Source organism: Rattus rattus, chromosome 14, assembly GCF_011064425.1.
Source record: "Rattus rattus isolate New Zealand chromosome 14, Rrattus_CSIRO_v1, whole genome shotgun sequence".
NCBI classification, from domain to species: domain Eukaryota; kingdom Metazoa; phylum Chordata; class Mammalia; order Rodentia; family Muridae; genus Rattus; species Rattus rattus.
The window spans coordinates 70,025,934-70,048,350 of record NC_046167.1 but is presented as its reverse complement, the minus strand read 5'-3'; the positions used below and the strand labels follow the sequence as shown (position 1 = coordinate 70,048,350).

General features: G+C 44.4%; 1 protein-coding gene across 4 annotated transcripts in view; it reads right to left on the bottom strand.

Annotated features, from left to right (window-relative positions):
* Positions 1-22,417, bottom strand: part of Secisbp2 (SECIS binding protein 2) — a 31,124-nt gene that overhangs the window by 6,289 nt on the left and 2,418 nt on the right. The window contains exons 3-12 of one of the 4 annotated variants that reach the window (XM_032884497.1): positions 21,921-22,170; positions 21,533-21,650; positions 19,593-19,822; positions 14,507-14,585; positions 11,276-11,478; positions 6,197-6,319; positions 4,757-4,846; positions 3,908-4,040; positions 1,221-1,387; positions 251-389 (exon numbers count right to left, since the gene is read on the bottom strand). In XM_032884497.1, coding sequence (XP_032740388.1) covers positions 251-389; positions 1,221-1,387; positions 3,908-4,040; positions 4,757-4,846; positions 6,197-6,319; positions 11,276-11,478; positions 14,507-14,585; positions 19,593-19,822; positions 21,533-21,650; positions 21,921-22,170 — 1,532 coding nt within the window. Of the gene's footprint in view, positions 1-250; positions 390-1,220; positions 1,388-3,907; positions 4,041-4,756; positions 4,847-6,196; positions 6,320-11,275; positions 11,482-14,506; positions 14,586-19,592; positions 19,823-21,513; positions 21,651-21,920; positions 22,171-22,417 lie in introns of those variants that run through there. The other 3 variants (XM_032884498.1, XM_032884496.1, XM_032884499.1) reach the window with 3 other exon arrangements.

The following is a 22,417-nucleotide window of genomic DNA, read 5'->3' as shown; positions in this document are numbered from 1 at the left end:
CTTGGTAAATAGCCGTGTGGTTGGAAGTTCCAGCACCACCCCAAAACCAAACCTCGGGAAGGGGCTCCTCTGTCTGTAATGCTACATTGTGGAAACCATATCCTCCAGGCGCCATGTTGACTTGCATTTTACCACAAGGTCCAGTGGGGCTGGCAGAGTCCCAGTTTCTACCACAGCTCACCATTCTCACAGAAGCTCCCACCTAAAAGATTGCAGGCAATGCACGCACACACACTCAAGAGAGACGTACCTGTGGGGTTGTCGGGGCTGGGGATTTGGTTAGTAACACCACTCTCCACATCCTGTGAGTCATCACTGGCCACAGTCGGGCTCACAGCACTTTCTTGGAGTCGCTGCTGCATTCTCTCTTGCCGTTCTTTCAAAATTATCTAAAAACAAAAACAAACCGAACCAAAACAAAAACAAAAAACCAAACCAGAACAGAACAAAACAAAAACAATGAAAACACCCTACATACTTGCACCTAATAGATAAGCTCTGTCAAGAAAGGCCCCAGCTCAGTTTGCCCAGTGCACACGTCATGCCTCTGGATGACTTGCCCTCCATGCCACATCTGACATGAGCAACACAGCTCTCTGGAAACACAAGACTCAGAGGCCAGTTGTGTGGAATAAGAGTCACCACGGGGGCTGGGAATTTAGCTCAGTGGTAGAGCGCTTGCCTAGCAAGCATAAGGCCCTGGGTTCAGTCCCCAGCTCCGAAAAAAAAAAAAAAAAAAAAAAAAAAAAAAAGAGTCACCCACCGGACATTTAAATGGACACAGAGCATACATGGTAGGGCCAACTGGTGAACAGAAGGTGTGCAGAGAAACCTTCAGAGTCACTGGCAGAGCACCAGGGAGAAGCATCATATGTGAAGAAGGAAAATGCAACTCCCCTATGTCTGGTGTCTATACTGCCATACAGGAACAAGAAGAACGTTATCTTTCCCTCACACCTACTTCTTGTTATGAGGGTAAAAGATTATTGGCCAGAAAAAACTGACCCAATTTGGTGCAACATTGGCTTGTAATATAATCCTTAAATGGACACATTTAAGGTGTGGGCTTGGGCTATAGCTCAGTGGTAGAATGCTTGCCCACATAAGCAATGCCCTGGTTTCATTTCTCAGAACAACTGAAAAGACAAAGGGGCTGAGAGTAGCAGGCAAATCTACAAAGTCCATCTAGTGTCTTGCTTCCATGGAAACAGTCCACATACCTTCTTCAGTGAGGTGGGCTTCTTGGCCTTAGGTATCTCCCTCTGCTTCCCCTTCTTCATCAGGGGGGCACTGGAGTCCAGGGGGTTGTGTGGGGTCTTCACCTGACTGGAGCGGCGACCCCTCTCACCCGAGGAGGCATCCTTGGAAAGGACTGGCACTGCTCCAACTGAAACACAGTGGGGATGCCACATGGTCCCTGCCCAGAGGCCCTGGCCAGCTCAGAGAAGGCCGAGGATCTGTAGGAGTTTCCCATGCACTCTCTGATCCATGACCTTACTGACCTTTGTCATATGCATGGATTCCAAATGATATTTACTCTTTGCATACAATCACTTTGGGAAGGTCTATCCTCTAGTCAGAGTTTGGTAGAGTCTAAAACTTCAAGGACCACACTGCTTGATTTGGGTTGTTTTGAGGTTGGTCTTGTGTTTACTGCCATTGGTTCCTGGGAAACTGTTTATCCTGACACACTCAGTTGGTACTACCTCTGTACAAGTTGCTTACTGCTTCCTTGGTAACATTTGTCTAGTTATATTACATGGCTCTTATAAAATGTAAATCATGCTTCTAGTTGATTCTTGAGTTTTGCTGGACAAAACCATGCTTTGAATCCTACCGTGGAAGCTGGGAACAATTCCTCCAATCAATAACTATGACTACTGAACACTGGAGTTTAACTTCTTCCCTCTACCCCACTTCCTACCACAGTGCTGTTTCAAGGCAACACTGCACTCTACCCCTTCACGTTTAAAGCCTTTGAACACGGCTCTCTCATATGCTGAGTGTCTTTTTCCTCACCATTCCTTTTTCTTGCCCATCCCTGCTCCTGTCAGTTCCCTTGATTCCCATAGATGATTTTATGATTTCTAAAATACCAAAGAAAAAGGAATGATAACCAACAAACCCCTACTACCTTGTTCCAAGAACTCTCAGAGTTTGTCTAAGCATGTCTTGGCCACTCCCTTATGGAGTGCCATGTTAAAGTAACAAGTGTTTCGTCCATCCGATCTCACTTATGTAATCCTGAGTCGCTCACACAACTTGTCCAGACAGGCGACAGTACTTCTAGGCTGCTCCTCAGTCTACAGCACAGCAGCTTGCATCTACAGAGCATTATTCTCATATGCTGTTGGGGGCAGACATGGCTAGACGGCCCCTATTTACACCTGCCTGCTTGCCTGGTACCTAATGGCCCCACAGAATCCAGCCCCTCATCTGGACCTCTAAATTGTACAGCTGAAAAAAGTTAAACTTATATAAACTTCACATCAACAAACCAAAGGGGCTGTAGGGTTAGTTCCTCATCTGAATGCTTGCTCTGTAGTCATAAGGATCCCAGCACCCATGTACCAAACCAGATGTCCTGTGCACACCCATAATCACATGTCTAAGAGGATCAGAGAGATGACTGAGGCTTGATAGTTTCCAGCCTAGCTGAGAAGGGAAGAGCCCCCAGGTTCTGGGAGAAGCAAAAGGAATGGACAGGACAGAGTGATGGAGACTACCCAACACCCTCTTCTGGCCTCCATGCATGCACATGATATACTTGCACATCTGCAGACCTGGAGAGCTCTATTTGTACTGACTATACTGTATCCAGAGCGGTGTCTGTGGTAGTTTGAATGAGAATGGCTCCCACAGATTTATATATTTGAATGTTTGCCCCCAGCTAAAGAAAACTGTTTAGGAAGGATTAGGAAGTGTGGCCTTTCTGAAGAACATGTCACTGGGGCAGGCCTGAGGTTTCAAAAGCCCATGACAGATCCATGTCTCTTTCTGCCTGCTGCCTGTGGAACAGGATGTAAAGCTATCAGCCACTGACTGCTCCAGCACCATGCTATGTCTGCTTCCCCATGATCATTTAGAGGGTTAGTCCATATTAGCCCTCTAAAACTGTAAGAGGGCCCCAATTAAATACTGTTATGACTTGACTTGGTCAGTGTCTCTTACCAGCAATAGAACATAGACATTACTCCATCCACCCATAAAAGGGAGATGCACCCATGCGAAATACAGCAAAGGCCCTAAGAAAATAGCACCTTACAAGGAGATTTTCTGTCACAGAATCTCAACCTCATCTAAGAGGTAACTAGGCCAGCAAATGGTCAGCCAGTAGGAGCACTTGCCCTGCAAGCCTGACAAAATGAGTTCCAGCCCTAGAACCCACAGTAGGAGAAGTGGGGACACCTCTTAACCTTAAATAAGATAGTTCTTGATTCTTTTTGTTTTGGTATTTCAAGAGGGTTTCTCTGTATAGCCCTGGCCATTCTGGAATCCAATTATTAAGGTCTTATAGATCATATTTAAATATATTTGAGATTTTTTGAGACAGGACTCTCAACATGCTGCCCTGGCTGGCTTAGAACTCCCTATATAGACCCTACTGATTCATCGGAGTTTGTTTCCATCTATGGGTGAGTAGACTCTGCTCTCCTGCACCGCATTAGCCCAGCATCTTTCTGAAGAGACTGTTCTGTTTTCTAATGGACTTGGTACTCCTGACAATCAATAATCACCTGACACAAATGTTCAGGTTAATTTCTAGAGTTTTCTACTCTCCTTCACTGTCCATGTCCATGTTAATTCCAGCACCCTCTGAGGCGGTGATAAGTAATGTTCACGAGGAAGGAAATATTTAGAGAACAGTCTCTGGGGGGCAGTTCTGAGCCCTTGCTGAGGTGCCCACCTGAGAACACGACGGGTCTGGAGGATGGCTTGGCGTGCGGGGCGTGCTGCTGCTTCTCCAGTGCTGCCAACATGCCCCCCAGGTCCAGCTGCACCGGAACCTGGCTCTTCTTTCCGCCCGTTTTAAAGTCATTCTGCAAAGTACAATTTACAAGTTCACTCCTAATACTGTATTTTATACACCAAGATAGACATTTTGCAAAAATAAGAAAATAAAATGAACAGATCAAAAAACTACAAAAAATTTTTTGGTTTTGTTTTTTATTAAGTCAAGTAATTAAAAATTCACATTATCTGCCCTCATTAATGTGGTTGGTTATTCCTTTCCATATCTATCTGTTTCTCCACTGTGATTTTCCATGAAGTCTTTGCCTATAGGGGTCTTTGAAGACAGGAATGGAGGCACTGCCCTGTAGCCCCAACCATGAGAGGTGGAGGCACAAGGACAGTTTCAATTTCAAGGCCAGCTAGAGCTTGAGTGTGAGACCTTGTCTCAAACAAACAAACCAACACCCCTTCCCCCAACCCTTTCACCCACACACAAATAAAAACCCTGAACTACATGTTTTTCTGGTTAGAGCTATGGCTTCCCTTGGCTCAGTGCTGCCTGGGTTGGATAGAAGAGTGCTCTCCATTCTTCAGTTCTAGGCAGTCTGTCCCCCTCCTGACAAGTTACCAGGTCTAATGACAAAAGGGACAAATTGCTTCAGTTTAATAGTGACTTAGTAGTTCTCCCTGGAAAAATTAGCAAAAGAAATCCCTACGCAAAGACACATGGAGAGCAGCCTCTCTAGCTTGTGCACCAGGACAGTTACACCAAAAGTACCAGAGGTCGGAATCTTAAACTGACCTGCGCCTGCTGTTTACTCTGAAGTTTTGGTGATTCCCCTCTGTGTCTTCTTTCAGATGCAACTGACAGGTTGGGGAATTCCTCAGCATCCTGAGGAGAGAAAGCACACGGTCAACTTCCTACATGGGTGATGAGCAGCTGCACACAGGCTTTCACCTTTTTCTAGTAAGATCTACAAACATTCTCAAAGGTGATATGACACAACATCTTCAAAATGCTACCATGGAAGTTTTAGCTTTAACTAGTAACTCTTGGAACACATTTTAAGATCACAGTTCTAACAATCCTGTCCAGATTGAGAGGAATTGCTGCCTAGGACCTAGGTCCTGCAGGAGTCCCCAGAACCCACCAAACTCTCTTATTAGGAGTTTATCAAAAATCTTGTTCTTTAAAACACTCATGTTATTCAACAGAGAAACCTAGAAAGCCACAATCAGCAGAGGTAAATATTCTGGGATTTATGCCAAACAGAGTGATAAACAGACAAAGGCAATAAGCCTGCTAAAACAGTTTAAAATCATTTAAAATTATCTTATATCATTTTGTTGGAATTTTTGTCAGCATTTTGGGTACCTTGCAGCAAAGTCACATGGGACTTGAAAGGCAGAAGCAAGACTGGCCTAACCATGACACTTTGCCCTACATCTAACTACTATTCTGGAATGTTCCAAGACTCCTGGGAATGACATGACCTTTCTACTTCTATGGGAGTGTCCCGGGCAGTTCCTCTGGGAGACTTATGCCTATACAAACAGCAAGACTCCCAAGTCTGGTATGGAAGTGTGAAAAAGATAAACAGGTCAGTGTGAAGAAGAGTCAAAACCCAGGTTGGTTTTTTAGTGCATGTGAACATGACTACAGGAATCTTAGGACAACAATGAATATTTCTCGAAGTTATTACATGGAATTCTTCTCCCTGGGGTCTACAAGAAACCTACAGAGTTCTACATTTCTCTTTAATAGTCAAGATTTTCACAAGATACTTGACAAGAAAAGGCAGCCCTGTGAAAGCTGGCACTGAAAAGTGAGGAACACATTGCAGAGCGGAATAGGGGAATGAGCAGCATGGGAGAGCAGCTGTCAAACTCTAGCCGGTCCTCTCCAGCGTCCGCCTGCTCATAAGTTACCCAGAGCCCATACAAGATAGCCTGGGGACAGGAGGAAAGGGGAGGACAGTGTGTGTGTTCTGTTGTTGACAGTTCTCGAGCAGCCCTGGCTATCCTCTACCTTCAAACTCTGATGAGCGAAGGATGACTTTCAAGGCCTAATCCTCTTGCCTCTGCCGCCCCACTGCCGAGAGCACAGGCGTGCACTAACATGCTGGGGACTGTTACATTCTTTAGCAGCATGAGAAGGTTTGCTACAGAGGGCATCACAGATCTTCTATGTCTGGAAGCCCCACACTTTTGCCACACAAAGCTCATGAGTAAACACACATACTTCAATCCTTGGTGGCTCCTGAACCGGCAGGACTTCATAACTTGATTTAGACTTTTCTTTCTTTTTCTTATTCTTTTTGGAGCTTTCGTTTTGTTCAAGTTCACCTCCTTGTGATGCTTTGGCCTAGATAAAAACACAAAAAAAGGGGCTGGAGATATGGTTCAACATTAGCTGCTCTTTCCAGAGGTCCTGAGTTCAATTCTCAGCAACTGGATGATGGCTCACAACCATCTTTAATGGGATTTGATCCCTCCTTCTGGCATGCAGGTATACATACAGATAAAAAAACTCATATACACAAAAAAGAAATCCTAAAACAAAAAAAGAAAAAACTGTGAGATATTACAGTATTTAATAGACTCTTTGACCTGTGTCAGAACAAAATTAAAACAGCCAAGTGTTTTCTGGAGCCTCTGGACCTGGACATGACTGAGTTGAGCACCTTTAGAAGGTCACACTGTCTGTCACAGAGCTGCTCACACTCATGTGTGCTGTTTTTGCCAGCATCAGGCAGGTTTGCCTCCAAGGAGCCGCTGAACAAATCCCACCCTGACCTGCTGGCTGACCACCCCTTACTTCACAGGCTCCTAAACCTGTGGTTCTCACCTGAGGCTGATATGCCCTGGCTGTGGGCTTTACTTACTTACTTATGACTTATGCATGGACTGGTCCCTCTGTCTGACCCAACTCATTTCTAGGCTACTCCTCCATCTATTTGATGACTTTCTGGGCTTTCTCCTGGGAGCACTGACAACTACGCTGTGTCCTGTATCTGCACACATTCATCCTTTCATCCTTTCCCATAAGACTGAGTCTATCAGCACTGGGATGCTTTATGGTTTTGGAACTGCTGTATCCCAGCAGAGTTCTGTCAGGAGTAAAATGTTTGAGAGCCAATAGAAAGAATGAGCAACCTTATTAACCTGAAAGGCCTGCCTGGTACATTTAAGTCAAAAAGTCCAGATTTTAAAGGACTTTAAAAATGCCAATTGTGGTTTGCTTGTTCAGTTACATAAAGGTCTGGGCTGTAACTTGGGGGCAGTGTGTGTGCCAAGCAAGCCCTGGGCTGACTCCCTGGTCACAAAGGAGGGAGGACACAAACGTAAACTGAAACCCAGTGTCTTACTAAGGGTTTCTATTCCTGAACAACACCACGCATGTTATGTTATTTACTGGCTTCCTTCCCTGGCTTGCTCAGCTTGCTTTCTTATAGAACCTAGGACTACCAGCCCAGGGACGGCACCACCCACAATGGCTGGGTCGTCCTCCCTTGATCACTAGTTGAGAAAATGTCTTACAGCTGGATTTCCTGGAGGCATTTCCTCAACTAAGGCTCCTTTCTCTGTGATAATTCCAGCTTGTGTCAAGTTGACACAAAACCAGCCAGTACAATTGACCCCTTGTCAACTTGACACACAAACACATAGCTATTAAGCTTCAACCCTTACTTTCTTATTCATCCTCAAAATATAAATAACTTTAAAAGCCCCACAGTCTTTACAAATCTTATATATTAAAATTTCAATCACTTTAAAATATCCAATCTCTTTTAAAACTCAAAGTCTTTTTACAATTCAAAGTATCTTAACCACGGGCTCCAGTAAAATACTTTTTTCCTTCAAGAGGAAAAATATCAGGGTACAGCCACAATCAAAATCACACTCAAACTCTAACTGTCCTATGTCTGGGTCCACTCACGATCTTCTAGGCTCCTCCAAGGGCTTGGATCCTTCTCCAGCTCTGCCCTTGGTAGCGCACACCTTGTCTTTTGGCTCCAGCTGCCTGTTCTTGGTGGTCATCCCATGGCACTGGCATTTCCAAAACACTGCTGTCTTCTGCTGCAACTGGGCTTCACCAATAGCCACTCCTAGACTCTCTTCATGGTGCCAGGCTTCAACTCCTTTGCATGACCCCTTCAGTCCTGGGCCATCAATTGCAACTGAGGCTGCACCTTCACCAATGGCCTTCCATGGCCTCTCACAGTGCCCAGCCTCAGCTGCTCTTCATGACCCCTTCCTGCCTTCAAAACCAGTACTACCTGGGTGACTCATTACCAAGTCCAGTCACAGCACAAGGTACAACCTTGGCTTTCTCGGGAACACAGCCTCTTTGTGCTCTCAGAAAACACTTTCCAGAAGATTTCACCTCAGTGATGCTGGTCTCTTCTTAATCACCACTAATTTCTTAGCTCCAGCTGACCAGCATCAATAGTTCCAGTAACGCAAAGGTTTTGCTTTAGTAGTTCTGTTATCTTGTTAATCACAGCTGATTCTTCAGCCCCAGCTAACCAAAACCACGGAATCTTCACAAATCAAAACAGCAACCGCCCTGATAAGAGTCTTAAATCTTCCCTCTGAAATTTCACAAGCCAGGCCTCCATTGTTTGCACTGTTCTCAACATTATCTTCCAAGCTCCTACAGAAGCTCTTAACATCCCAATAGCTTTTCTAGCCCAAAGTTCCAAAGTCCTTCCACAGTCCTCCCCCAACATGATCAGGTTGTCACAGGAATATACCCCACTACACTGGTTTGTCTTAGTCAGGGTTTCTATTCCTACACAAACATCATGACCCAGAAGCAAGCTGCGGAGGAAAGGGTTTATTTAGCTTACACCTCCACATTGCTGTTCATCACCAAAGGACATCAGGACAGGAACTCACACAGGGCAGGAACTTGGAGGCAGGAGCTGATGCAGAGGCCATGGAGGGATGTTACTTATTGGCTTGCTTCCCCTGGCTTGCTCAGTTTGCTTTCTTATAGAACCCAGGACCACCAGCCCAGGGATGGCTCCACCCACAATGGGCTGGGTCCTCCCCCCTTGATCACTAATTGAGAAAATGCCTTACAACTGGATCTCATGGAGGCATTTCCTCAAAGGAGGCTCCTTTCTCTGTGATAACTCCAGCTTGTGTGAAACTGACACAAAACCAGTCAATACACTCTGAAAAACAACAAAACCTCTTCTTAACTTATTTATGTTTTTGGAGCCTGCAGTATGGTATACAATAATTTACTGCTAGCTTCTCCGAAGGGTGGAAATGACGAACTACACACAAGGGCCTGGGCCCGGGTTCAATCCCAAGACCAAACTGAAAAAATAAGTGAAATTTAAAAGAATTCAAAAATGTATGGAATGACATTGAGATGACCAGACTCTCACAGTAACACTTGCCATTTGCACAGGAAGACTGGCTGACAACAGAGAAGAAAGTGCATTCAAAGCACAGCTGTCCCAGCTGTTGGATGCGAAGCACCCCAACTAGGCCTCTGGCCATGCAGACCTGGACCAGGTATTTAGCCCACTGGTTCTGCCTCCCAAGAAGTTGTATCAGCTGTCGTGTTTGTCAAGCATGGTGTCTAACTTATATTACGATTTTTCTAAAATACTTTTTGTTTGGTTCCTTTCTTTCTTTTGAGGCAAGGTCTCACTGTAACTCTGGCTATCCTCAAGATCACAAAAATCTGACTGCCTCTGCCTCCTAACTGTGGGGACGATAGGCGTGCACAACGATTATTTTGAATATTCTCGAACAGTTCACTTCTGTGTGTTTCCTCACTGAGGATACATGACTAGCCACCTATCTGTCCTGCCATCAGGTGTACCCAAATTCTGAGACAAAGCAAACCCTTCCATAAATAAATAGATAATAGATAGATAGAAATCTGTTAATTTACAGGACACATCCCTCACCATGTATTAGGAAACTGGCTTGGATGGCAACCGGAAGCTACAAGCAGTCACCAGACAGAAGGCTCCTCTGCCTCCTATACTCAGGTGAAGGCCAAAAGAAGAGAAAAAAAAAAAGAAAAGAAAAAAGACTGATGGGCTGGAGAGATGGCTCAGTGCTCTTCCACTGGTCCTGAGTTCAATTCTCAGCAACCACAAGGTGGCTCACAACCATCTGAAATGGGATCTGATGCCCTCCTTTGGTGTGTCTGAAGACAGTGACAGTGTACTCCTCTACATAAAATAGATTGATGTGAGTTCTAGGCCACCCTGAACTGCCATGTGTGACTCCTACCTCAAAACAAAACAAAACGACTCCTTAAAAAACTGCATAAATTTTTTTTTTTAAAGGTTTATTTATTATATATATAAGTACACTGTAGCTGTCTTCAGACACACCAGAAGAGGGTACTGGATCCCATTATAGATGGTTGTGAGCCACCATGTGGTTGCTGGGAATTGAACTCAGGACCTCTGGAAGAGCAGTCGGGGCTCTTAGCCGCTGAGCCATCTCTCCAGTCCAAAACTGCATAAATTTAAGGAAGGAAAAATCTACTCTGGAATCCTATCTTGACAGGTAAACTAAAATTAGTATCATGTGATCAAAGTCTGACATTCAATTATTTTACTACCATTACTTTAGCACTGCAGTTATTTAAGTGCATCTGAAACGTCTGAGGGAAAAAGATGCATCTAACAGGCATCGGGACAGAAGGTCAGAGGAGCATCGCTCCTTCACCGAGCTTTGAGTCCTTCTGTGGCAGAGCACTAGCATGCACAGGGATGAGGACGCTCTCTGTCTATCTCAGGAAATAAAAATCTAAACCCTCAGCCCAGCTGCAGTCTTATAAGACACCTCCTGTCACACAGACGAGCTCTCTCATTTCCTGACTGACATCCCGTCCTTTTGTCAAGGCTCAAGTACCAAACGCTCAGGCTGGTTGGTCTCAGGTGACTGCAGGACTTCCTGAGTCCTTGCCAGCCGGGGCTCCAGCAGATCCGTATATTCAGCCATCAAGGCAAGCCTCACTGACCCTTTTCCTACTGTGGTACACCACATGGAACATAAACCACCATCCAACATGCTGAAGTGCACAGGTCAGTGGCATTACATCTGTGCACACATCACATTAACGTTACCAGGTAACTCCAGAGCTTTCTAAGTCACCATTAAGCACTAACTGCCCATTCTTTTCCCAGCCCATGACATGTAACCATCTTAATTATTTTTAAGGATTCACTGTGTGGCCCAGGCTAACCTTGAATTTACAATCCTCCTGTCTCAGCCTGCCAAGTGCTGAATTAGTTTGTGCCACTGCATTCAGACTCGCCCCTGACCTAGTGATGCATACCTTTGGACCAGGATGAACACGCTTTTCCCTGCTGAAGGAAGGATCTGAAGATAACGCCTCGGATGTCACGGTAACGTTTTTAGCATCAGCTGATGACGTAGTCTTCTTTAGGTTTATGATGGAATTAACAGTTTCAGTCGCTGCTACTGAGTCTGAAGACACTGTCTGCCGAACAATATAACCCATTGGTGTCCAAGACAACTCTGCTTAAAAATAATCATAATTACTGAACAATCTCAACAGTAAGCCAGAGTTCCTTGATTACTCAAAATGCACCCTGTGATAATATTTTATCATTCACAGCATAATAAAAATGACATCATGAGAGCTAACCTGGGGTAGAATTTCAAGCTACACTGAGCAGACAGCCTCTTTCCTTGGAATGTGGCACTCCCAGGGAAGAACTCATGAGCGCTAACTTGAAAATAAGCGTCAGGCTGGCATGAGCCACCAGTCTCTATAGCATGAGCTGCCATGGGAGAACTGGCTACGCCTCAACCTTGTATATGGCACACACCCAAACCATGAAAGGTCCCAACAGATTGGGAATATGCTTACACAATATATGGAAAGGAACTGAATTAAGCTGAATATAGAGAAGGCTATTAATTTTTTTTTAAAGCAGGAATACATAGATCCTAAATAAATAAATTCATGCCTTTGATTCTCAATACTTGGGAGACAAAGGCAGAGGTAGGTAGGTTCGAGGACAGTCTCATTCTACAAAACAAATCCAGGTCAGTTCAAGCTACAGAGAAAAACTGTTTTAATAAATAATTGTATTAAATTATATCTGATTTAAAAAAAGAGCCTTTTATTGGACTAAAAAAGAAATTGTTGAGTTTGGTCTTTTCCTATATATAGTAATGTTAAATACTGGCCCTCAAGTTGTATTTATGCCTTTGATCTCAATATTGTTCCCAGGAATTCAAGAATCTCCATGAAGACAATAAAATTGCAGTCTATAATAACTGGGCAGAAGATAGGTGGGGTTTTTTCGTTCCTGGGCTTGGGGTCAGAGGTGAACCATGAGGAGGAAGAGAGAAAGTGGAGAGAGGAGAGATGCCATGGGGTAGGTAAGTGCATCATAAAACCATGGCTACAAAGGCTGGCCAACTGTAGTTAAGAGCAACCCAGATGGAGCATAGCAAGTTATAACTTGGGGTTATTGATAAAGAAATAGACATAATAGTTTAGAGGGTAGATATCTGGCCAGCTTTAGTGTTGATTTAGGCTTATTATAAATATAAAAGTTGTGCATCTTTTATACGGCAATTGAATAACTAAAGGCAGGATAGAACCCCCCCACCATTGAGATTAATTATTTACCACAACAGGTGGTAATGGTGGTGGTGGTGGCGGCATAAGCCTTTAATCCCAGCACTTAGGAGATGGAGGCAGGTAGATCTCTGTGAGTTTCAGGCCAGTCTGGTCTACAATTAGTTCCAGAAAAGCCAAGGGTATACAAAGTATCCTTGTCTTGAGAAACCAAACTAAACCAAACCAAACACAAAGACAGTATCTAGAATACCACCTTGGGAGACTACAGTATCTACCAACCAGCTGTCTAGAACATCCCTAGAACTACACTATCCACAGACTATCTAACACTACAGTATCCACTGACTGAGTGCCTAACTCTATCCCAGAACTACAGTATCCACCATCTAACACTACCTCAGAACTACAGTATCCACTGACTGTCTAACACTACAGTATCCACTATCTAATACTACCCCAGAACTACAGTATCTAACTGATTAACACTATCCCAGAACTACAGTATCCACTGACTGTCTAACACTATAGTATCTACTGTCCAACACACCTCAGAACTACAGTATCCACTGTCTAACACACCTCAGAACTACAGTATCCACTGTCTAACACACCTCAGAACTACAGTATCCACTGTCTAACACTACCCCAGAACTACAGTATCCACTGTCTAACACTACCCCAGAACTACAGTATCCACTGTCTAACACTACCCCAGAACTACAGTATCGACTCTACTCATTTTTCTTTTAGAAGAATGCATGCTCAGTCACTTCCCCTTCAATTCTTATGTCAATTATTTGCCTAAGTTTCTTAATTTGGAGGACAAAGATGGACAGGCAAACAACAACCCACACAATATCCATGTGGCAAACACAAGATTAAAGAGTGAAGATCCACTTTGAGTCTAACCCTGCCCTGCGTTTTTAAAGGAAGTCAAGGATCTGTAGACCTTTGCTGTCACAGTGACTGGCAACTTACTTCCTTACAACACAGTGTAAGCACAAAGCTACTCCTCAGATGCTCATGAAGTTCTACAGTAAACCACACGAAAGGCCATCCATCAAGTCAGAGGTGACAAATCCTGTCAGCTGCCTGCCCTACACTGCAGAGCTTCTGAGACAGCCTGGCAGTGAAGAACTGTGCACCCCTAAACACAAGAACACAGAGCCCACATACTGAGGACTGGTTTGCACTTTCTGCTAGGATAAGCTTCTGTAACCATCTTGGAAATAGAATCCCCTCAACACCTTCTGAATACTTGGCTTCCTGGGGCTCCTGAAAGCCCACCAAATTACAGCCAGGCAGGAGAGCAGGCCAGTAGTCGCCCTTATTCCTCACGCTAAGGAGCATACTTTGCATCTGAAGACTGCAAAGCAGTAACAGTAGGAGAGCTAAATGACAAAGCACCCCACATAGCTACATGCTACAAAATACTTGTAAGCCAAGGCTACTCTAGAAATAGTCTTTTAACTATGGGAGAGGTTGTTTTTTTTTTTTTTTTTATAAAAATAAACTGTGTTTAAAATTCAAAATACTTATTAATTCTTAAGTTGAGAACCTGTTGTTTTATGAGACAGAATCTCACTGTGAAGACTAGGTTATCCCAGAACTATATGAAGACCAGGCTGTCCTTAAACTTGGGGCAACTTTTGCCTTAGACTCCCAAATGCTGGGATCATAGGCCTGGCCATAAAGAAGTATTTGTTTTAGAACTCGGTCTAACTTTGAATAATGCAAAATTCAAGTTATCACTTAGATATATAGATGTTCTAGGGCTCCGACCATCATTTTACACAGCCATGGATAGTGATGGGCTCCTAAGTCTTCTATAACACTGATGCTACTTTCTCAAAACTCATTAGCCACTTAAAGGCAGCTCCAAAACAAATGGTATTTCAGCACACTGGTGTTGACTATGCTTAGCAAAGAGTATTTGGTGGTCACTCTTACCTCGTGTACACGAGGGGGAACTGGTAGCGGCATTGTTAGTCACAGCTCCATCAGTGTGATCCGTCTTCACCATTTTACCCTAAAAGGAACCCATCCGATGTCATGAGGGAAAAGCCATTTAAAACAATACAGACCATACACATTTCAGAATGGCCAAATTACACAAAAGTGACAATCTGGTGTGGGGTGCAGAGCATCAGGACGCTCACGCAGTGCTGAGGAGGCTCCACATGAGGCCACTGTGGAGAAAAGGTGACGGCCTACAGCTGAGCTGACAAACATGAAAACAGACCAGTGCATGTGATCAAGTGAAAGCAGCTTCAGAACATGCGAGTCCAGCTCTACAATGTTCCAGAAGACAGATGATCAGAGGCTGCAGGTGCAGGGGACAGAACACAGGTGGAACACAGATCTTCATGGCAGTGACTCTCCTTTCCATGACATAATGATGGAGACATCATTCTCTGTCTGCCCACCGGAGTGACACAGGTGGCAGGTAGGAATGCCAGGGGTAAGAGTCATGCCAATGTAACACAACCAGGTGGGCTGGCATGGAAGCTGGGAGTGGACAGGGCAACTGCTATTTGCTTCCTACTTCAAACAGAAAGGAATCACAAAAAACAAAAAAAAAACAAAAAAACAAAAGCCAGCTTTCCCTGAATTCTTAAAATCTATAAAAACATTCTAATTAAAAATTCCGACTCTCAGGCAGGTGTGGTGGTACAGGTCTCTAAGCCCAGCACTCAGAAGGCAGAGGCAGGAGGAAATCTGAGTCGGAGGCCAACCTGGACTACAGAGGGAGTTCTAAGAGAGGCAAAGCTACACAGAGGAACCCTGTCTCAAAAAAAAACAAAGAAACAATTCCAAATATCTAAGTTCACAGCAGAAAAAGTGAGCTATTTTTTTTTTTAAGCCAACTTTCCTCCCAGAGTAAAAAAACAAACAACCTCCCCACCTATTGTCTACAGCTTAGGAAGCACCCTTCAACTTCTCTGCCTGTAACCCCCCCCCATTGTCTACAGCTTAGGAAGCACCCTTCAACTTCTCTTTCTTAGGAAGCACCTTTCAACTTCTCTGCCTGTAAACCCCCCCCCCCCATTGTCTACAGCTTAGGAAGCACCTTTCAATTTCTCTGCCTGTAACGTAAGCACTGTGCATTAATTTCCAATAGGTCCCAATAATAGGATCACACTACTTTAACATGCAGCTTGTCTATGAAATCAACAGCAGAGGCGGTAATGGCTCAGTGTCTAAGTGTGGCATTTGGTGGTGTTTGCCCACACTTACTCTCACACATACACAAATGTGAAAAACCAAATAAACAAATTACACACCCCCATACCCCATATACAACTTTTCAGGGCAGTATCTATAGTGATAATTTTGGTTTCTTTAACAGAAATATGGGAATGTGTTTTGTTTTCACCCCAGGTGTTGGGATGAGGCTGCTTCAGTGTCCCCCCCAGGTGTGGGGATGAGGCTGCTTCAGCTGCATAGCAGCTGACTAGGATTTGCCTCGTGCTTTGGTGGATAGAGTTTGCAAGCTGCATATGGTTCCTGTGATTGTGTGATGTCTGGACTTCTGAAGAGGGTGTATAAATGCTAGGGCCCTGAGACGTGATAGGTTGTTCTTGGGTTTTTGGTTGGTCGTTGTTGGTCATGGGTAGTTAAGTAGTCGTTGTATGCAAAGCAGAAACAATATCAAACTACCACTGAGGAACTTGATGCCCTAATCAGCAGTCTAATGATAATGTCTCCCCCTTTCCAATCCCTCACTTATTCAGGGAACTCTTTCCTTTGCCCTCTACCCCCTTCTCTCCTATCTAGTGTTAGGGGGTTGAAAGGGTAGAAGAAAAGGGATGGAGAAGGACGGAAGAAAGAAGATCCCACACAGTAGCCAGGGACAGCTACAAGTATCCCTACACTTCTACAATTCAAAAAATTCAACAGTCCAGGCAGATGTGGTGGCAAAGAGCTTTCCTCCCAGCACTCAGGAGCAGAGGCAGGTGGATCTGTGAGTTTGCCAGGTCTACGCAGTGAGTTCCAGGACAGTCAAACTGCACAGTAGACCTTGTCTAACAAAACAAACAGACGAACAGCAAAAAACCCTAAAACTCAATGGTCCTAATAAATGTTCACACACCAAAATACACAAGAATCCATCAAATCAAAATGCAACATCCACAAAGTCAAGCAATGCACGTACCTCCCATGAAGTGGGCTCATCATCTACTGACTGGGGCATGTAACGGTGTGTGGTGCAGAATGCAAGGACATCCAAACACCCGAGTGACTGCAACACCGGCGTAAGCAAATGGAAATGCTTAATTTGTACGTGTTAAGCAGATAATAGATTTTAAATGATTAAGAGAATTTACGTGTATGAGTAATTTGTCTGCATGTATGTCTGTGAACCATCTGCATGCCTAGTGCCTACAGAAGCCAAGAGAGAGCTCTGCATTTCCTAGAACTGGAGTTACAGATGGTTGTGAGATGCCATGTGGGTGATGGGAATTGAACCCACGTCCTCTCAAAAGGGCAGCCAGTGCTCTAAACCACTGAGCCATTGCTCTAGCCTTTATTTTTAAGTTTAAATGATTTTAGTTTCACAGACTTTACAAATTATCTGCTTGCCATTTTATTATTTCAGGAACCTATGTTACAATTTTTAAAGCGCAGCCTAGGACTGGGCTACAGCTCAGCCTTATCCCGAGCCACACACCACAGTAAACGCCTGTGTTTTGCCTATGGCGCACTGCCAAGCTCACAAAGACCAATAGCAATAGGACAGATCCAAATGCCAAAGTTGTTGTCCAAAAGTACTTAAATGGAAGAAAGCCCCGAAGGGTGTTAAACACTAAGAACATAAATGCATACTTCCTGACTGAGGGAACTCTCTTCTACTTCTACTGTGTATTATCATTATTTAGAAGATTCTAGAAAATCTTGTTAGTGTGTCGGTGAGGCTACGGCATTGTGCATGTGTGGAGGTCAGAGGACAACCTCAGGCTTTGAGATAGGGTTTCTTGCTCGCTCATCATTGGGAACCTGCCCCCGGCTGGCTGGCCCAAGCTTTAGGTGACTGTCTCTGCACCCCATCTCCCAACGAGAGCCCTAGGGTTGTAGACATGGGCTGTGTCTGGCCTGTTCACTGATCTGGGCATTCATGCTAAGGTCCTCACTCTGGCACGGTAAGCCTTTGCCCACTGAGCCAGCTCCACAGCTCCCACACTGTGCAGTCTATTTTAAAACCAACTAAGTGCACAGCTGAGGAGATGGCTCAGCAGTTAAATTATGTATAGCATAAATCAGAAATCCTGAGTTTGGTTCCCAGCACCCACACAAGCAACTTACAACTACACGTAACTCCAACTCCTGGGGATCTGATGCATCTGCACTCATGTATGCACCGTTCTGTTTATCCACATGCATACACACAAACACATATACACAATTTGAAATAAATCCTTAAAAACATAAGTGCCAGCACAGTGCTTCATGGTATTTCAGACAATTATTTTAAAAAAAGTTTTTCCTGACATTTACAAATATTAATGATATAAAAAAAATAAGAGGATTTTGAAGATTAAAAGGCCCTCACTTTAACTCAAGATAGTAGAGCAATCTGTGTAAATCTTCTTTCATTAAGAGAAGAACTTCATTACATGCTTAAGATATGTAACACTCTATGTACAGGCCATCTTGACATAGAGGTCAGTCCCTTCCCATTACTCTGTTCCAGCTGGCATAGGACCCCGCACTACTCTGGGGTGCTTACAGAAGCATGGAACAGCCACTTCGGAATTCAGTAGAAGCCCTGGAGGCAGACACACATCTACTAGGTGAACTATGACTTAACACAGCCAGTGATCTTCCTTACTGTGCACACCTGACAGAACACTGTGAGAATACATAGGGAATGCCAGAATGGCCTATTTTCTCATGTACCAGTCAGCGGAGAGCCTTCAGACGTTTGCAAAAGGTGCCCAAAAGAATGCCGAAAACAGGAAGGGGAAATCCCTCCCTGATGAAGGGGAGAGGGAATGGGTGCGTGGCTTTAACTTTCCTTTTTCTCTGCTTCCATACTGTCTGGTACCCTTCTCCCTCCCTGGGGGAGGAATCTGCCATTTTAGGGATGGAGCTTATGGTTGGGATCTGAAATGTCATCCAGAGGTACATGTCTCTGAACACATTCCCTGAGCTGGTGGGATTGCTTTAGAAGACCGTGAAGCTTTTAGGACATGGAGACTAAACGTTGAAAGTAGGTCACCTTTTCTGAAGGTTACACTTGCTTCCGGTTAAGATGTGCAGTTAGTTTTCTGTCCATACAATGTCAACAAGCCACCACCTTGTATCTTACTATACCTTCCTTCCCATTATGATGTCCTGTACCCTCCAAAACCTCAAGACAAACAAGTCTCTCCTCCCTGTCTCTGCTGCGTATCTTGGTCACAGCCGAGTAATTAACAAAATAATCCAACACTTTTCATCCCCTAGAATTATGAGTCAGTCTTGGGGAAAAACAAAGGTTTGACTTGGTGGACAGAGACTGCTGCAGTAACCACTGTTGATGGTGAGGTTAGACAGCGATGGAAGTAAAAAGCCTAGACATTTCAGAAGCTCTATCAGGTAAGTTTTAAATATTACTATTTTGGTTTTTAAATATTTACTTATTTGTGAGGGAGGGAGGTGGTATGCAAGGGCCACCTTTGCAAGTGCTTGTCTGGAGGTCAGTGGACAACAAAAGGTCACTATCTCTTTAAATGCTGTGAGACTGCAGTGCTAGAAAGGGTGCTTTAAGTGGACACTACCAGAACCTCTTCCTTCTGAGCACTCACTTGCCTTCCCGTTGAGCTGCTAGGTTTAAGAAGCACATCAGACGGTTTTCTTGAAGACAGCAGCACTGGGTGGTACCACTGTCTTATCATCAGGCTGGCTAGGTGCAAAGCCAAGGCCTCTGCCCAGGACCTTTTCCCTAGCAGTGTAGTTGGTCTTCATAGTTCACGGTAGGTTTTAACAGGTTTAAAGTGATACAACACAAAAGCATGTGCAGACAGCGAAAACACAGATGAACCCTTCTACTCACCTCTACCATATCTGCAACTGGTTTGCCCGCTTCTCCCAGGAGAGACATGTTACTGGCAGCAGGGCCAAGAGGCCCCCACCTGGGCTGCTTCTGTGTCTCTGGCAGATTACTGTGCTTTGGACTCTGCAGTTCAGGAAAGTCCAACCTGCTAAATTCAAATTCAGGTTTAGAGGTAGATGCACTTTTTGTAAGGATCCTGGACTTCCGATCAGGCCGCTTGTGATAACCATCTGTAATTAGAGAATCAAAGGTGGGGCAGAAGTCAGGATGTGCTTTGCTCATTAGCACTCAAACGTGAACTGAGAGAAACGAGTGCTGCAGCCGGCTGCTCTTGACAGCTCGCTCCCACTGCTCACTGTGTTTATAGCAGCACTAGACACAGATGATGACAGGCAGCCACCAGAACGGACATTTCTGGAATAACCCTGAAGCTGGTGAAAATAGCCAAGCCTGAATGCAAAGCTGGCCATCTTAATCACACACATCTCAGCTGGGCAAACTTCAGGGGAGCCTCACAGATTTCCTTTGAGTAATCAACTTCCCCTTTCCATCTATAAGAGCAGAGTGGATGGAGGCTGCTGTACGAAGCTTTCAGTCTTTCCCAATCTTTAGGCCATGGCAGTGAAGTGACTGCAGTTCCATGGAGCCTCATATATTCTAAGGCCAAAGTTAGTACGTCTATCACTAAAATCTCCACTTTCATGTGCCGGGGGGGGGGGGCACGAGTAGAGTGCATGAGAATAGAAAAATTTCTCAAACCGTATGACAGAGTTACACATGTGAGTCCATAGCCCCAGTTAAACACACACACAACGCTGTAACCTGGGTGTTCTAGCGCACACCTTTTGTCCATTTAGGAGTCGGGAGCAAAAAATATCTGTGAGTTCAAGGCTGACCGGGTCTACAAAGTAAGTTCCAGGACAACAAGAGCAACACAGTAAGAACCTTTCTCAAAACAAAACTAACAAGAGCAACAACAAAACAGAGCAAAAGCTGTAGATCATTAAAGACATAGCCGTGGGGCTGGAGAGATGGGAGCTGGCCTGGCTGCTCTTACAGAGGACACGGCTCAATTCCCAGCACCCACATGGAAGCTCATCGCTGCCTCTAACTCCAGGATATCTGACACCTTCACCCAGATATGCAATCAGGAAAAATATCAGCGCACATAAAATAAAAACAAATCATTCCAAAAGGAAAGAAATAGTTGTATCTGAGATCAAACAGTATTAGTAAATAATTTACAGAACAACAGATTCCACTGGGAACACAGCTCAGCAAACACTGTGTAAAGACTCCAGGGCATAAGAGATCTTAGAAATACCTTTTCCTAAGCATAGCGCTACACACATCAATGATCCTAGAACATAGGAGGCTGAGGGAGGAGGCCTGAAAATTCAAGGCCAGTCTGGTCTTTATAGTAAGACCTGGCCTCGAAACTAAAACCAACATAGGTACCAACCAGATAGTCCCTGACTTTCAGCCAAGTGGGAACAGAAACTTTTAAGCTGGGAGATGGTATGTGTAGTTTCCAGTAACCAGAGTGCCCAGGTCTGGTGCCATTTAGCATGAGATTTTAATTTTACTTAAATCTTTCTGCTACTTAAAGTGTCCCCTCAGAACGAAGAGAAGCAAGTTCAGGAATGAGCATGGACACACGCAGTATAAAGACTGTGGTTAAAGCTTGAGGTCCTAACAGGCTAAGGAGCCTCTGCATATACAAGGCAACACACACCACACTCTAACAACCCATCCCCACCCCCACTATTGCCTGAGAGAAACAATACAGTGTGTGGAAAGCACAGCAAGTCTGATGGCCTCAGCTAGGCCAGGCTCCCGCTACACTTCTAGGAGCAGTCATGAGGAGCGAGCCCACAGGAATGTTAGTGTTTGGGGAGAGTGGGATAGAACGGCATTATACCAGAGTCTGTCGGCTTTACCAGATTTCAGGTGGCATGGCCCTCTGGCTGGTCTCGCCTCACAGGGCACTGCCCCGTCAGCCCTTCTGTTGCTTGACTTTTGCTCTTCCCATGCTCTTCTCTCATCAGAGGATTTTTTCTGCAGGAAAAATTTAAAAAAAAAAAAAAAAAAAAAAAAAAAACCAACTATGAAATAAGAAAACTACTACCACACGGATAATGAAACTTTAACACAGCAAACCAATAAGTATTCCAAACTCAAACATTTAAGAATAGAGCAAACCATTTGTAAAAGGGCTCTCACAAAAAGGTAAGCAATACTCAGATATCACAGAACACACTAACTTCTGACACTGTGAACAGTCACATGAGTAACATGAGGACCCACAAACCCACAGCATTTCCTCACCTTAAATACACACTTTGCTTCCTGAGGAGGAGGGCACGCGTGCTCATTTCGGGGCTTTGCTGTCCGAAAGCCTGGGTGACACTGTGCTTGGCTGTAATCGTACTGCAGGGTTGGCACTGAGCAAACACTCTGTGTGGACTCGAGGGCGTAAGTGGGATAGGCAAAAGGATGCAGTGCTATCTCAGAAGACACGTACTGTGCTGGAAAGGCAGGGGCTCCAAAAGCCATGTCTTCAGGATACATTTTTTGTCTAAAAAGCATAAATTTCAGTTGCAGATTTCATAACACAAATCAAGGACATTGATTATTTTTATGATGCTAATTTAAACTTTTTAGTGTTGTTTAAAGGGTCATTTACTTCACATTGGGAACTCTCCTATCGACAATGAAATGAGGGATGGAGAGCTAGCTCAGTTAGTAGTGTCTGCCCCACAAGCACAAGGCTGAGTTTGGGCTCCAAAGCCTGTGAAAAGCAGTGCATGGCAGTGTGCTCCTGG